A 17,085-nucleotide genomic window follows, 5' to 3' on the forward strand; every position below is an offset into this window, starting at 1 on the left:
GGGAATGCTGTTTTTATTTAGCTTTGCGACAGTGTCCCAAAATGCATTTTGATTTGTTTTTATTGTTTTTTTGGAGTCTGGAAGGGCATCAAGGAATCTTTGGGTTGTTTGAGGATTTATAGAGCTTTTTGATAATCCTTGGTTGGGGTCTAAGTAAATTATTTGTTGCGATTGCAAAAGTAATAAGGCGGTGGTCCGATAGTCCCAAAACTAAATCCAGGGTATGATTGTGGCAATGCGTAGGTCCCAAGACATGTTGGATAAAACTCTAAAAGCCTTTTGGAATGGGTCTATGTACTTCTCCATGTGAATATTGAAGTCACCAAAAATGTGAATATTATCTGCCATGACTACAAGGTCCGATTAGGAATTCAGGGAACGCTGTATATGACCAAGGAGGCCTGTAAAAGGTTCATGACTAGAGCCTCAAAAGACGAAAAACAATTTTTTTCATAAATTTACATTTGCTATCAAATTAATGTGTAACATCTCTGTATTTGCAGGATGCACAGGTGATATGGTCACTAATGTAACCAGGAGGAGAGGCCTTATTTAACTCTGAAAATTCATCAGGCTTAATTAAGCCATGTTTCACTCAGGACAATCACATCAAGTTTATGATCAGTTTTTAGTTCATTGACTATGACTGCCTTGGAAGTGAGGGATCTAATATTAAATATTTCTATTCTGAGTTGTGAGGCATTATCACAGTCTCTTTTCAAAATGACAGGGATGGAGGTCGTCTTTGTTACAGTGAGATTGCTAAGGCGAACAACGCCATTTTTAGATTTTCCCGACCTAGATCAAGGCACAGACACGGTCTCAATGGGGATAACTGAGCTGACTACACTGACTGTGCTATTGGCTGACTCCACTAAGCTGGCAAGCTGGCTAACAGCCTGCTGCCTGGCCTGCACCATATCTCATTGTGGAGCTAGAGGAGTTAGATCCCTGTCTATGTTGATAGATAAGATAAGCGCACCCCTCCAGCAAGGATGCAGTCCGTCACTCCTCAGCAGGCCAGGCTTGGTCCTGTTTGTGTGTGACTCCCAGAAAGAGGGTCAATTATCTACAAATTCAATCTTTTGGGAGGGGCAGAAAACACTTTTCAACCAGCGATTGAGTTGAGACTCTGCTGTAGAGCTCATCACTCCCCCTAACTGGTAGGGGGCCAGAGACAATTACTCAATTCCGACACATCTTTCTGGCTAATTTACACGCTGAAGCTATGTTGCGCTTAGTGACCTCTGACTGTTTCATCCTAGCATCGTTGGTGCCGATGTGCATAACAATATCCCTATTCTCTCTACACTCGCCAGTTTTAGCCTCACCCAGCATCTTCAGATCAGCCTTTACATCGGTAGCTCTGCACCCTGGTAAACAGTGTATGATCGCTGGATTATTATTTTTTTAAGTCTGATATTGCGGGTAATGGAGTCGCCAATGACTAGGGTTTTCAATTTGTCAGAGCTAATGGTGGGAAGCTTCAGCGGCTCAGACCCTGTAACAGGTGGAGGAGAGACCTGAGAAGGCTCCAACTCTGGCTCCAACTCATTGGTTAGTAGGGAAAACCGGTTGAAAGTTTCTGTTGGCTGAATGACACCGGTTGAGCATGCCAACAGCATTTCTTTCCAGAAGCCTTGAGAAAATTGTCCGGCTGCGTGGACTGTGCGGGGGGATTAATAGTACTATCTGTACTTACTGGTGGCAGAGACACTGAATCATCCTTTCCTACACTTAAATTGCCCTTGCCTAACGATTGCGTCTAAAGTTAGGCTTGCAACACGGCTATCCTCACCATAACGCGATAGTTGTCCTGCATATTATGAGTACAGCGACTGCAATTAGAGGGCATAATGTTAATGTTACTACTTAGCTTTTTTGGTTGGTGGAGGTCCTGTGGAACCATGTCCAGATATAGTGTCTGGGGTGAAGAAGTTGAATGACAGAAGTTGAGAAAGGACAAAACTAAGGCCTTGGTACATTTTTATTAAACGTTTGATTAAACGGTTATTTAAAGTCAATAGGGCAAAGTCTGGCATGTAGCCAAGTGGCAACAATCAGCTCAGCAGCACAGAGACAACATGGAATTGAAGTTCGTCACACTCAGTTTTACATGTGAACCATATCAGGTTTGCGCAGTCACACTGATGTAGCCTCTGAAGTACAGTAGCACACAGATGCAATGCTCATTTCCTGTCACTGTTCCTTTAGATTTTGGGTGGTTGTCATGGTAACAGCAGGTCATGTGCATAAAAAACACTTCAGAGGGAATTCTTTTTAATGTGTCCAGACAGAGGTTGCATATGGGGGATCGGGTTTGTATCAGCATTCAGATACACATGGTGGTATTAACTGGAAATTCCATGTGTTTTTTGCTGTTCACATTTTTGGGAAAAAGCTCAGATAGGTATCAGATATGCAAATAATTGGCAAAGGATCTGAATTGGACTGCCTGAGTAAACGTAGCCTAATAATGTCTCAGTCCTTTTAGGCTGCGTTTACACAGGCAGCCCAATTCTGATATTTTTTTCACAAATTGGTCTTTTGACCAATCAGATCTGCTCTGAAAAAGATATGATGTGAAAAGATATGTGATTGGTCAAAATACCAATTAGTGGAAAAAGATCAGAATTGAGCTGCCTGTGTAAACACAGCCATAATGGTATCGTTTGGGGTGGTGGTTGTTTGCATTTATTCAGCCCCCTGCTGAAACGCCAGATTGAATGTGTCCTGGTCTCCACTCCTTCTCTCAAATCACCCCTCTCTCCCGCTATCTCTCTCTTCCTCCCTCTCTCCATCCTCATTAGAAGGATTTTAGAGCGAGACAGATGAGCCAGCTGAGTCCTGCCCTATCTGTTAGCCTCTTAAGATAACCATTATCATCTCTCTCTCTCTCTCTCTCTCTCTCTCTCTCTCTCTCTCTCTCTCTCTCTCTCTCTCTCTCTCTCTCTCTCTCTCTCAATTACATTTAATTTAAAATGCTTTATTGGCATAACAAAGATACTTGTGTTGCCAAAGCAATCATTTCACACGATATGTGTGTTGCCAAAGCAACAAGGTTATACAAGTCAATATAAAATACATTTCAGTCTTGGTTTCTTTCTCTTTTTCACATTTTAGTCATTTATCAAGACACTCTTATCCAGAGCGATTTAGTGAGTGGATACATTTTTGAATTTTTCCCCTGTGGGAATTGAACCAACAACCCTGTTGTTGCAAGCATCATGCTCTACCAACTGAGCCGCACACTACCGCTAACTATCTTGACCTCTATCTCTCTTTCTCCCTCTCCCCATAGCATTAATATTGTCTGTCTTGTTTTCACTGAGCTTTCACCTGACATGTTCATCCCTGGAGTTACAATAACTCATAACACATTCATGATTACCTCTTATACCTCAAAGTTTTTATAGTTTACTTTTCTCCTTTTGATATTAATGTGTTGTGTCTCTCATATTCTACACATGTTCTCCTGAAGCGACGTTTGGCAACTCAAATCAAACATCGACTACTTCAAGAGGAATTCACAATTTCCTCCCTCAGCCTTTCTCAGACAGAAGCCCCCTAAGAGGCTTTAGTTGTGGAGCTCAGCTGAAGGAGAGAATTAACAGAAAAGAGAGAGAGAGGGAGAGAGGTAGAAGTGGAGAAAGAGAGACAAGGGTGACTGAATGAAAGAGAGGAAGAGGGAAAAGAAGAGAGGGAGCAAAAGAGGAAGGGAGAAAGAGAGAAGAGTGAAGGTCTGTCTGTTTTCAGCACCAGACCAGACTTTAACCTTTAGACTGCTTCTTTGTGCACTGGGGTCATGGCTATGCCCTCACTTGTATGACTTGACTGGGAAAGGCAACGTGTGTGTGTGTGTGTGTGTGTATTCACGTTTGCACATGAGTGTGTGAACTAGCAATGCTCTGCAGGTATAAATCTGCCCTTGCAGTGACCTGAGCATGTTTCATATAGAGGAATGAAATGATGAATGCTCTGAAAGAGAAAAAGGGAAGGGCGAGGAGGAGAGAAACAGTTCTTTCCACTGTGAGAGTAATGGGTATATTGAGGGGTCTCTCACCTCTGATGGGAAAGATGGGAAAAGTTTGCACACAGAATACACAGTAGTACAGCTAACTCTATTCCTCTGGTTGGATGTTGCACACACACACGTATGCACACAAACACACACACTAAATGTGTATGCTAAACCATAACCTTGTACCTCAAATTGATTTCCCAGTGGAATGCGGTTACTCGCTGGTGGACTTGCCATTAGGCAGAAGAGGCAATTGCCTCGGGCCTTACATCATCAAGGGGCCTCATGAGCTGGACATAAAAAAATATATCAAAAAAAATGTCTGCTTGAGGCCTCCCCATGCTGCGCTCAAGGCATAACAAATCATTTAAAAAATCCCCATCAAAATGTGTCAGTTAGAGAGATGATTTTTTGCATGGGCTGCATCTCAATCCACCACATTCGCCAATGTCGGATTTCCTCATCTGCGGTGGAAGGTGGCCGAGCTACAGCAGTGTTTGTCAGACCAGGAGATATCCCAAGAATCGTTCTTCTCACACAAATGTCTGGGCTCAGAAATGTCACGGGACTCATCTGAAGGTAACCTGGTACCGGGCCAAAACATGTATGGAAGTGAATAGGTCATCTCCAAGTACGGGTAATCCACGGTAAAAAAACACACTCAAAAACAGTCCAACATTTTCTCAAAAGGAAGTATCTGTTTTTCCATGTAGTAAATCTGTTATTCAATGCGTTTATATGGGCTAATGGCAGTAATGCCAAATTCAATGTTTCATCAAATACATTTTGTATGTTTTTTGTAATACCTACAGGGGTCCTAAAACAAATGGCTAAATGATCCTTGAAATGACCGTCTTTAAAAAAATCCATATGTTAGCTTAGTAGAAACACATCCCCGGCTCTTAGACTCTAGGGGAAGACAATGCACATTTTTTTTGTAAAAACACAGGTGTGTTGATTATACTGACATCGTCTTTGAGGCAGAGGACATGTATGTGTAGCCAATGTATCTAATGCTGTCTGGCCAAAAAGATTATGGCATGTCATACTCTTTTTGGCCAGATAGCATCAGATGCATGGGCTACATACAGTAAGAAAGAGTGGCGCTGTTTTGCTCGCTTGTATGCTTTCTCTGGTGATAACCTACTTTTTGAAGTGATTTGTTTGACAATCAGATTAAAACCACATGACTCCTTGTGTTCATGGCACAATAACTCATTTTCTCAACAGGAAAATGACCCAACACACCTCCAGGCTGTGTAAGGGCTATGTGACCAAGAAGGAGAGTGATGGCTGCATCAGATGACCTGGCCTCCACAATCACCGGACCTCAACCCAATTGAGATGGTTTGGGATGAGGTGGGCCTCATAGTGAAGGAAAAGTAGCCAACAAGTGCTCAGCATATGTGGGAACTCCTACAAGACTGTTGAAAAGCATTCCAGGTGAAGCTGGTTGAGAATGCAAAGAGTGTGCAAAGCTGTAGGCAAAGGGTAGCTACTTTGAAGAACCTAAAATATATTTTGATTTGTTTAACAATTTTTTGGTTACTACATGATTCCATTTGTGTTATTTCATAGTTTTGATGTCTTCACTATTATTCTACAATGCAGGAAATAGTCAAGATAAAGAAAGACCCTTGAATGAGTAGGTGTGTCAAATTTTGATTGTTACTGTACACACACACACGCACGCACATGAATAGGATCAATGTGTAGACTACGTCACCAATACAAAATGGGTCACCCTCAGTAGGCACAAAATTGAAGATTTTTTTTTTTTAACATGTTGTACAGTATTTGAGTTACTATAATAAGGACGCTTGTCCAACGTGTCTTCTAAGAGCTTGTCATAGCTAGTTTCTCACTGCTTGTTTGCACTTTTCCCTCATCCGTTCACATCACTTACTGTATACTGATGGATATTGATGTTACGACTGTTCTGGAGGATTCCCAGTTTGTTGACTATCAGACGACCAAAGACAGGAGAAAAACGCTAAATATATCTACAAATTAAAAAGAAATCAGTGTGTAGAATAACAATACTGTATATCAAAACTCTTGACATAGCGTCCAGGGCTAAGGAAGTGCTTATTTTGGGAAGGATAAACCCACGTCTTACAGAGAGGATCTAATGAGAGGTAGATGATACTGTAGTAGAGACTGGGGAGAGAGAGAGAGGTAGATGATACTGTAGTAGAGACTGGGGAGAGCGAGAGAGGTAGATGATACTGTAGTAGACTGGGGAGAGAGAGAGAGGTAGATGATACTGTAGTAGACTGGGGAGAGAGAGAGAGGTAGATGATACTGTAGTAGAGACTGGGGAGAGCGAGAGAAGTAGATGATACTGTAGTAGACTGGGGAGAGAGAGAGAGGTAGATGATACTGTAGTAGAGACTGGGGAGAGAGAGAGGTAGATGATACTGTAGTAGAGACTGGGGAGAGAGAGAGGTAGATGATACTGTAGTAGAGACTGGGGAGAGCGAGAGAGGTAGATGATACTGTAGTAGAGACTGGGGAGAGAGAGAGAGGTAGATGATACTGTAGTAGAGACTGGGGAGAGCGAGAGAGGTAGATGATACTGTAGTAGACTGGGGAGAGAGAGAGAGGTAGATGATACTGTAGTAGAGACTGGGGAGAGCGAGAGAGGTAGATGATACTGTAGTAGACTGGGGAGAGAGAGAGAGGTAGATGATACTGTAGTAGACTGGGGAGAGAGAGAGAGGTAGATGATACTGTAGTAGAGACTGGGGAGAGAGAGAGAGGTAGATGATACTGTAGTAGACTGGGGAGAGAGAGAGGTAGATGATACTGTAGTAGAGACTGGGGAGAGAGAGAGAGGTAGATGATACTGTAGTAGAGACTGGGGAGAGAGAGAGGTAGATGATACTGTAGTAGAGACTGGGGAGAGAGAGAGGTAGATGATACTGTAGTAGAGACTGGGGAGAGCGAGAGAGGTAGATGATACTGTAGTAGAGACTGGGGAGAGAGAGAGAGGTAGATGATACTGTAGTAGAGACTGGGGAGAGAGAGAGAGGTAGATGATACTGTAGTAGACTGGGGAGAGAGAGAGAGGTAGATGATACTGTAGTAGAGACTGGGGAGAGCGAGAGAGGTAGATGATACTGTAGTAGACTGGGGAGAGAGAGAGAGGTAGATGATACTGTAGTAGACTGGGGAGAGAGAGAGAGGTAGATGATACTGTAGTAGAGACTGGGGAGAGAGAGAGAGGTAGATGATACTGTAGTAGACTGGGGAGAGAGAGAGGTAGATGATACTGTAGTAGAGACTGGGGAGAGAGAGAGAGGTAGATGATACTGTAGTAGAGACTGGGGAGAGCGAGAGAGGTAGATGATACTGTAGTAGACTGGGGAGAGAGAGAGAGGTAGATGATACTGTAGTAGAGACTGGGGAGAGAGAGAGAGGTAGATGATACTGTAGTAGACTGGGGAGAGAGAGAGAGGTAGATTATACTGTAGTAGACTGGGGAGAGAGAGAGAGGTAGATGATACTGTAGTAGAGAATGGGGAGAGAGAGAGAGGTAGATGATACTGTAGTAGAGACTGGGGAGAGAGAGAGAGGTAGATGATACTGTAGTAGAGACTGGGGAGAGAGAGAGAGGTAGATGATACTGTAGTAGACTGGGGAGAGAGAGAGAGGTAGATGATACTGTAGTAGAGACTGGGGAGAGAGAGAGGTAGATGATACTGTAGTAGAGACTGGGGAGAGAGAGAGAGGTAGATGATACTGTAGTAGAGACTGGGGAGAGAGAGAGAGGTAGATGATACTGTAGTAGACTGGGGAGAGAGAGAGAGGTAGATGATACTGTAGTAGAGACTGGGGAGAGCGAGAGGTAGATGATACTGTAGTAGAGACTGGGGAGAGAGAGAGGTAGATGATACTGTAGTAGACTGGGGAGAGAGAGAGAGGTAGATGATACTGTAGTAGAGACTGGGGAGAGCGAGAGGTAGATGATACTGTAGTAGAGACTGGGGAGAGAGAGAGAGGTAGATGATACTGTAGTAGAGACTGGGGAGAGAGAGAGAGGTAGATGATACTGTAGTAGAGACTGGGGAGAGAGAGAGAGGTAGATGATACTGTAGTAGAGACTGGGGAGAGAGAGAGAGGTAGATGATACTGTAGTAGAGACTGGGGAGAGAGAGAGAGGTAGATGATACTGTAGTAGAGACTGGGGAGAGAGAGAGGTAGATGATACTGTAGTAGAGACTGGGGAGAGCGAGAGGTAGATGATACTGTAGTAGAGACTGGGGAGAGCGAGAGAGGTAGATGATACTGTAGTAGACTGGGGAGAGAGAGAGAGGTAGATGATACTGTAGTAGACTGGGGAGAGAGAGAGGTAGATGATACTGTAGTAGAGACTGGGGAGAGAGAGAGAGGTAGATGATACTGTAGTAGACTGGGGAGAGAGAGAGGTAGATGATACTGTAGTAGAGACTGGGGAGAGCGAGAGGTAGATGATACTGTAGTAGAGACTGGGGAGAGCGAGAGAGGTAGATGATACTGTAGTAGACTGGGGAGAGAGAGAGAGGTAGATGATACTGTAGTAGAGACTGGGGAGAGAGAGAGGTAGATGATACTGTATTAGAGACTGGGGAGAGAGAGAGAGGTAGATGATACTGTAGTAGAGACTGGGGAGAGCGAGAGAGGTAGATGATACTGTAGTAGACTGGGGAGAGAGAGAGGTAGATGATACTGTAGTAGAGACTGGGGAGAGCGAGAGGTAGATGATACTGTAGTAGAGACTGGGGAGAGCGAGAGAGGTAGATGATACTGTAGTAGACTGGGGAGAGAGAGAGAGGTAGATGATACTGTAGTAGACTGGGGAGAGAGAGAGGTAGATGATACTGTAGTAGACTGGGGAGAGAGAGAGAGGTAGATGATACTGTAGTAGACTGGGGAGAGAGAGAGAGGTAGATGATACTGTAGTAGACTGGGGAGAGAGAGAGGTAGATGATACTGTAGTAGAGACTGGGGAGAGCGAGAGAGGTAGATGATACTGTAGTAGACTGGGGAGAGAGAGAGAGGTAGATGATACTGTAGTAGAGACTGGGGAGAGCGAGAGAGGTAGATGATACTGTAGTAGACTGGGGAGAGAGAGAGAGGTAGATGATACTGTAGTAGAGACTGGGGAGAGCGAGAGAGGTAGATGATACTGTAGTAGACTGGGGAGAGAGAGAGAGGTAGATGATACTGTAGTAGACTGGGGAGAGAGAGAGGTAGATGATACTGTAGTAGAGACTGGGGAGAGCGAGAGAGGTAGATACTGGGGAGAGCGAGAGACTGGGACTGCGGAGTCAATCACCACCTTCCGGAGACACCTGAGACACCTGAAACCCCACCTCTTTAAGGAATACCTAGGATAGGATAAAGTAATCCTTCTCACCCCCCCCCCCCCCCCCCCCCTTAAAAGATTTAGATGCACTATTGTAAAGTGGCTGTTCCACTGGATGTCATAAGGTGAATGCACCAATTTGTAAGTCGCTCTGGATAAGAGCGTCTGCTAAATGACTTAAATGTAATGTAAATGTAGATGATACTGTAGTAGAGACTGGGGAGAGAGAGAGGTAGATGATACTGTAGTAGACTGGGGAGAAAGAGAGAACGATAGAGGACAGAGAGGGGTAGATGATACTGTAGTAGAGACTGGGGAGAGAGAGAGAGGTAGATGATACTGTAGTAGAGACTGGGGAGAGCGAGAGAGGTAGATGATACTGTAGTAGACTGGGGAGAGAGAGAGGTAGATGATACTGTAGTAGAGACTGGGGAGAGCGAGAGAGGTAGATGATACTGTAGTAGAGACTGGGGAGAGAGAGAGGTAGATGATACTGTAGTAGACTGGGGAGAAAGAGAGAACGATAGAGGACAGAGAGGGGTAGATGATACTGTAGTAGAGACTGGGGAGAGAGAGAGAGAGAACGATAGAGGACAGAGAGAGGTAGATGATACTGTAGTAGACTGTGGAGAAAGAGAGAACGATAGAGGACAGAGAGAGGTAGATGATACTGTAGTAGAGACTGGGGAGAAAGAGAGAGAGAGAACGATAGAGGACAGAGAGGTAGATGATACTGTAGTAGACTGGGGAGAAAGAGAGAGAGAGAACGATAGAGGACAGAGAGGGGTAGAGAGAAAGAGAGAGCGTGGTGAGAGAGGAGGAGCGGAAGAGACGGAGGAAGGAAAATTAGAAAAAAGAAAGATGGAATATTGTGAAAAACGTTACTGTCTTTGTAGTTAACTTTGTGTAGTGCCTTAAGATGCTCAGGCCCATGGCTGATATTGAATTATCTTCTCTTTCAGCCTCCTAACCAGATGCATCGCATTCATTCTAGTAGAAACAACGACAGCAGTCTGATTGGGGATAAGTGATGGCTTTGTCGATCTTTGTCTATTGTGTTCAAAGGGAACAATAACCATTGGCACTTTAGCTTAATTTCCCTCCTCTCTCCAACCCTCAGCTTCTGTGACAAACATACGGATGCTAAGGTTTAAATAACCCACAGATGCTAAGGTTTAAATAACCCACAGATGCTAAGGTTTAAATAACCCACAGATGCTAAGGTTTAAATAACACACAGATGCTAAGGTTTAAATAACCCACAGATGCTAAGGTTTAAATAACCCACAGATGCTAAGGTTTAAATAACCCACAGATGCTAAGGTATAAATAACCTACTGATACTAAGGTTTTCAAATCAAATCACATTTTATTTGTCACATGCCTTGTAAACAAATACTTACTTATGGGCCCTTCCCAACAATGCAGAGAGAAATAAAAAGAGAAATATTAGAAAAGTAAAACACGTACTAATAAAAGTAATAATAAATACACAATGAGTAACGATAACTTGGCTGTGTACCAGTACTGAGATGATATTCAGGGGTATGAGGTAATTGAGGTAGATATGTAGATTTAATTAGGAATAAAGTGACTGACAATAAACAGTAGCAGCAGAGGTGTGTGATGAGACAAACAAGTTAGTGCAAAAAGGGTCAATGCCGTCCGGGTAGCTATTTGGTTAACTATTTAACTAACTATTTAGCAGTCTTTTGGCTTTGGAGTAGAATATGTTCAGGGTCCAGTTGGTTCCAGACTTGGTGCATCAGTACCGTTACCGTGCGGTAGCAGAGAGAACAGTCTATGACTTGGGTGGTTGGAGTCGGACAATTTTTAGGGCCTTCCTCTGTCAACGCTTGGTCCCAGTGATGTACTGGGCTGTACACTCTACCCTCTGTAATGCCTTGCTATCGGATGCCAAGCAGTTGCCAAACCAAGTGCTGATGCAGCCAGTCTAGATGCTCTTAATGTTTCAGCTGTAAAACTTTTTGAGGATCTGAGGGCCCTTGCCAAATCTTTTCAGCCTCCTGAGGGGGAAGCGGAATTGTTGTGCCCTCTTCACGACTGTGTTTGTGTGAGTGGGCCATAATAGATCCTTAGTGATGAGGACACAGAGAAACTTGAAGCTCTCGACCCGCTTCACTACAGCTCTGTCAATGTGAATGGGGGCTTGCTTGGCCCTCCGATTCCTGTTGTTCACGATCAGCTCCTTTGTCTTGCTGACGTTGAGGGATAGGTTGTTGTTCTGGCACCACTCTGACAGGACTCTGACCTCCTCCCTATAGGCTGTCTAATCGTCATCGGTGTTCAGGCCTTCCACCGTTGTGTCGTCGGCAAACTTAATGATGGTGGAGTTGTGTGCAGCGCGGTTGTGGGTGAACAAGAGGTACAGGAGGGGGTTAGGCACGCACCCCTGAGGGTCCCACGTGTTGAGGGTCAGTGTGGCAGATGTATTGTTGCCTATCCTCACCACCTGGGGCAGACTGTCAGGTAGTCCAGAATCCAGTTGCAGAGAGAGGGTCCCAGGGTTGTTAGCTTGGATGGCACTATGGTGTTGAACGCTGAGCTGTACTCAATAAACAGCATTTGCACATAGATGTTCCTCTTGTCCAGGTGTTAAGAGGGCAGTGTGGAGTGCTTTAGAGATTGCGTCGTCTGTGGATCTGTTGGGGCGGTATGCGAATTGGAGTAGGTCCAGGGTGTCTGGAATGATGGTGTGGATGTGAGAGATGACCATCCTTTCAAAGCATTTCATGGATGAAGATGTGAGTGCTACGGGGTGATAGTCATTTAGACAGGCTAACTTGGCGTTCTTGGGACTATGGTGGTCTGCTTTCATTAGGTGCTGGAGATTAGACAGCTAGTCACCCCTCAATCAGTGTGTGTGGTGGAGTTGTATAGGTGTATGGCCTACAGTACATTTCAATTACTCATTACACTTCCATTCAACTAAGGTTAGGAATGACAGCTGGTGATTGACAAAGTTAAAAACGACTGTGTATGTCTTACCTTGACTTATCTTGTTCTCTCTCTGTCTCTCTCTCTCTTCCTCTCCCTTTCCCTCCCTCTCTCCTCCAGTCACTGATGGTCGACCAGGGGGGTCCAACAATGATAAGCCTGTAGGCAGTAACCCAGGAGGTCGTGCTCCCCCGGTGGTGAGGGTGAGAGGTGCAGGGTGCCCCCCTGCCTGCCTGTCTCTACCCATGGCACTCACCTTGCTCCTGGCCACTCTGGCTCTACAGTGGCGCCTGCTCTGAAAACACAGCATAATGCCCCTACTGGCCTGGCCCCCTCTACACACACAGTACAGACTAGTCTGTGGGGGGGGGGGCAGTGTGGATAAGGACATTTGTGGGGGCGGAAAGGGAATGTGTTGCCCCATAGAGACGTGAGTGTGTGAACGAGCTCCTCACACACACACACACTCATACACAGGCAGATTGTTCCGGTACTCTGCCTGCTGCTTCCTGTGTGTATGCTGTGGACTGGAGTGTGTGTGTCCAGGCACTAGCCTCCCTCCACAGCTCTATTGCTCTCTGCTTTAACGATGCACTCATATCTCTATCAGAGGACGGACTACCACGCAGGACTTCTGGGCCTCAATATACAACACACACTCATGCGCATGCTTGCACACACAAACACTAACACAGGCAAGCATGCATAGGCACACACACACACACACACACACACACACACACACACACACACACACACACACACACACACACACACACACACACACACACACACACACACACATACACATACACATACACATACACACACACACACAAAAGACACGTTGGCACCCTTTAACACACACACACACACACACAACTTTAACCTTTCTGCTGCTGGTTTCTATGTGGTCAGCTACAGAACTTGCCTCTGTAGACACTTTGCCTCTAGCCAATCTTGTCCTGGGTTTTAAAGTCATTGGGCAGAGTTCACTTAATTTTAAAACTCTCAACTGTTTATTTGAATACATTTAAGGAATGCGTGCTAGATTAATAAAACAATCACCTTTTACCAGGCCAGCAGAGCTGATTGGATACGCTCTAATGATCATACAAGTGCCTTCAGAAAGCATTCACACCCCTTTACTTTTTACACGTTTTGTTGTGTTACAGCCTGAATTTAAAGTTGATTAAATTGAGATATTTTGTCACTGGCCTACACACACAATACCCCATAATGTCAAAGTGGAATGATGTTTTTAGACATTTTTACAAATTAATAAAAAATGAAAAGCTGAAATGTCTTGAGTCAATAAGTATTCAACCCCTTTTGTTATGGAAAGTCTAAATAAGTTCAGGAGTAAACATTTGCTTAACAAGTCACATAATAAGTTGCATGTGCAATAATAGTGTTTAACATGATTCTGTAATGACCACCTCATCTCTGTACCCCACACATACAGTTATCTGTAAGGTCCCTCAGTCCAGCAGGGAATTTCAAGCAAAGATTCAACCACAAAGACCAGGGAGGTTTTCCAATGCCTCGCAAAGAAGGGCACCTATTGGTAGATGGGTTAAAAAAAGCAGACATTGAATATCACTTTGAGAACTGAGGATGGATGAACAACATTGTAGTTACTCCACAATACTAATCTAAATAACAGAGTGACAAGAAGGAATCCTTTACAGAATAAAAATATTCCAAAACATACATCCTGTTTTCAATAAGGCACTAAAGTAAAACTTTAGTCCTGAATACACAGTGTTGGGTTTAGGGCAAATCCGACACCAAACATCACTGAGTACCACTCTTCATATTTTCAATCATGGTGGTGGCTGCATCATGTTATTGGTGTGCTTGTCATCGACAAGGACAAGGGATTTAAGAAACGGAATAGAGCTAAGCACAGGCAAAATCCTAGAGGAAAACCTGGTTCAGTCTGATTTCCAACAGACACTCAATTCACCTTTCAGCAGGACAATAACCTAAAACACAAGGCCAAATATACACTGGAGTTGCTTACCAAGACACCATTGAATGTTGCTGAGTGGCCTAGTTACAGTTTCGACTTAAATCGGCTTGAAAATCTATGACAAGACTTGTACAATCCAGATGTGCAAAGCTCTTAGAGACTTACCCAGAAAGACACACAGCTGTGAACGTTGCCAAAGTTGACTCTAACATGTATTGACTCGGGTGTGAATACTTATGTAAATGATATATTTCTGTATTTCATTTTCAATGTATGTGCCAAAATATCTAAAACATGTTTTCACTTTGTCATTATGGGGTATTGAGTGTAGATGGGTGAGAAAACAGTATGATTTAATCCATGTTGAATTCAGGCTGTAACAACAAAGTGTGGAATAAGTCAAGGGGCATGAATGCTTTCTGAAGGCACTGTATGTCTATGCAACCCTAGAATGTATGGATTTCATAGGTAGAGAAGGACACACAAACACACACGTTCATCAAACGAGGTGTGTGTGGTATGTAATGTATATAGATTGACTGATTTGGTTGAGTATATTTAGATATCGTTATATTAAACTCTCCCAACAGACGCCCTTAATCGATAGAGTTGAATGGATGAACTGTGCTTGTCACCCTATTGTATAAAAAGCAATGCAATAATATCAGAGATGTATTTTGTATAACGACTATAGCAGGAATGTACGAGCATCTTTTTATAACCCTTGCTATATGAAGTGTTAACAACTTTTTTTCACCAGAAATCATTGGTCAAAGCCTGTTTGTACGTTGTTGATTTACTATTGTTTATCATTTTGTCCAGTTTTGTGTGTGATTTGCTCTTTGAATTGCGCATTTGCATGCATAGCCATGATAGTTATCGTTGTTTTGTTACAGTATAATATTACATTCTCAAGTTACTAACGTATTACATTGCGACATTCTGTTACATCTTAATGCTTATAACAACCTGGTACTTAATGCCATGGTACACTGAATCTCTCTCTTGCTCTCTCGCTCTCTCGCTCGGTCTATCGCTCTCTTTTCTATAACCCAATCAATCACTTCATTTCTGTTTTGACAATGTGATCAAAGGATGTTCTAGATTAGAATTCTGGGTCTAAACATGAGCAACCAACAGCACAGCTAGCTATCAGAATAACAAGCAACAACGATGTAATCAGCTTATTCTACAGTTACCATATTAACCCATATTAAGGATAATAACTGTTCAACTCTACATTATATCACTAAATTAAGAAATATACACAATATGGTTACATACATGGCAGTGCATTTCTCTCAGTCCTTCAAAACATAGGCCGTCACAAAAATAGCTATGTTGTGTGTATATCTGTGTAAGATAGATGTTTCTTAAGGTTTGTACGGTAGAGGTGTGTACAGTTGTAAGTTAAATGAGGAGAATGAATGTATAAAAACACAGACATGTATACTGCAGAAGAGGCTGGTGGGAGGAGCTATAGGAGGACTGTCTCATTGTATTGGCTGAAATGGAATAAATGAAATGGAGTCAGACGTGGTTTCCATATGTATGATGGGTTTCATACCATTCCATTTATTCCATTAGTCTTTACAATTAGCCTGTCCTCCTATAGCTCCTCCCACCAGCCTCCTCTGATAAACTGTTTATGCCTATAGGCCCAGGTGTATTTCCTGGTCACAGGATCTGACCAGGAACAAGTAGGGCCTGAAGTATTCTGGGTAATTCCTAGTAATACGATATAACTAAGGTCCAGAGTTTTTACTGGTCACAAAACATGGTAAGGAAAAACTCCTGGCCAATGATGCTTACACATAACTTCTTCTTTCTGCTGAAAAGGACTTTTCCTACATGGGGCGATACACTAGAAGACCATAATCACCATCACCTGCACAGACTGGGAGGGCACAAGTCTACAAGGGTCATACTAACTACCAGTTGTCCTCTCTCCATGGCACTTGATCAACTAGTCTTAGACTAAAGTCCACTGTCCTAAATGGCTTTTGGATACATGAAGTGGCCTTTGAAATGCGATAAAGCTTGCATTTGCTGTGGCTCTGGAGTTGGACATGCCCACCGGAGTTGTCCAATGGTTCCACAGTTTCTGTATAGAACTGAGTTGGCCTACTATAGAGTTGAACTCCAGACATGTTGTTCTCTGACCACGTTAAGAACTGTACTGTCTACGTCGCCTGGCCACTGTCCTCCCTCTTGCCTTTCTCATGTATCAAGTTCTGTGTATAAATGTATATATTTTAAGTCACTCTGTTTGTTCAGTGTTTTATTTTCTTTATTTTCTATTGGAAACATCACAGTGTAAGTAATGTAGTAAAGGTATATTAGTATTCTCCTATAATCCTGTACTGAAAATTGTCCCTATCAGAAAGATTAGTGTCATAACCTTTTGATTCTCCACGCCTCATTCTCAGAACGTTTTAGAGAAGAAGTCCAGAGAGGGACGTTGGACCTTCTCTTCCAATACGTTTGAGAAGGAGGTGAAGAATCACGGAAAGACTAATTCAAATAAAGCCATTGTTTTCATCCAATATGGCTTCCTCCCTATAAAAGGGCTCCCACATTGTCCAAGCTTCAAAGTCAACAGTGTGACCTGTGAAATATCATGAACACCAGGAGTCATTTCCAGGTGTGTGTGTGTATGTATATCTGTGTGCATGCAAGCTTATGTGTGTGTATGTGTGCGAGCATGCTTGTGTGTGTGTGTGCATGCCTCGTGTGTCTACGCTGTCTGAAAATGTAAGCATGCATACAACTATTCCCCCA

At 43.4% G+C, this 17,085-nt stretch overlaps 1 protein-coding gene across 3 annotated transcripts in view; it reads left to right on the forward strand.

Annotated features, from left to right (window-relative positions):
* Nucleotides 1-16,567, forward strand: part of LOC139559932 (glypican-5-like) — a 264,718-nt gene extending 248,151 nt beyond the window's left edge. For 2 of the 3 annotated variants that reach the window (XM_071376402.1, XM_071376403.1), the window contains one exon: nt 12,450-16,567. In XM_071376402.1, the coding sequence (XP_071232503.1) occupies nt 12,450-12,628 (179 nt within the window). In that variant the 3' untranslated portion in view covers nt 12,629-16,567. The remainder of the gene's footprint in view (nt 1-12,449) is intronic. The other variant, XR_011671850.1, reaches the window with a different exon arrangement.
* The last annotated feature ends 518 nt before the right edge of the window (nt 16,568-17,085 follow it).

The sequence above is a fragment of the Salvelinus alpinus genome, chromosome 30, assembly GCF_045679555.1.
Source record: "Salvelinus alpinus chromosome 30, SLU_Salpinus.1, whole genome shotgun sequence".
Classification (NCBI taxonomy): Eukaryota; Metazoa; Chordata; class Actinopteri; order Salmoniformes; family Salmonidae; genus Salvelinus; species Salvelinus alpinus.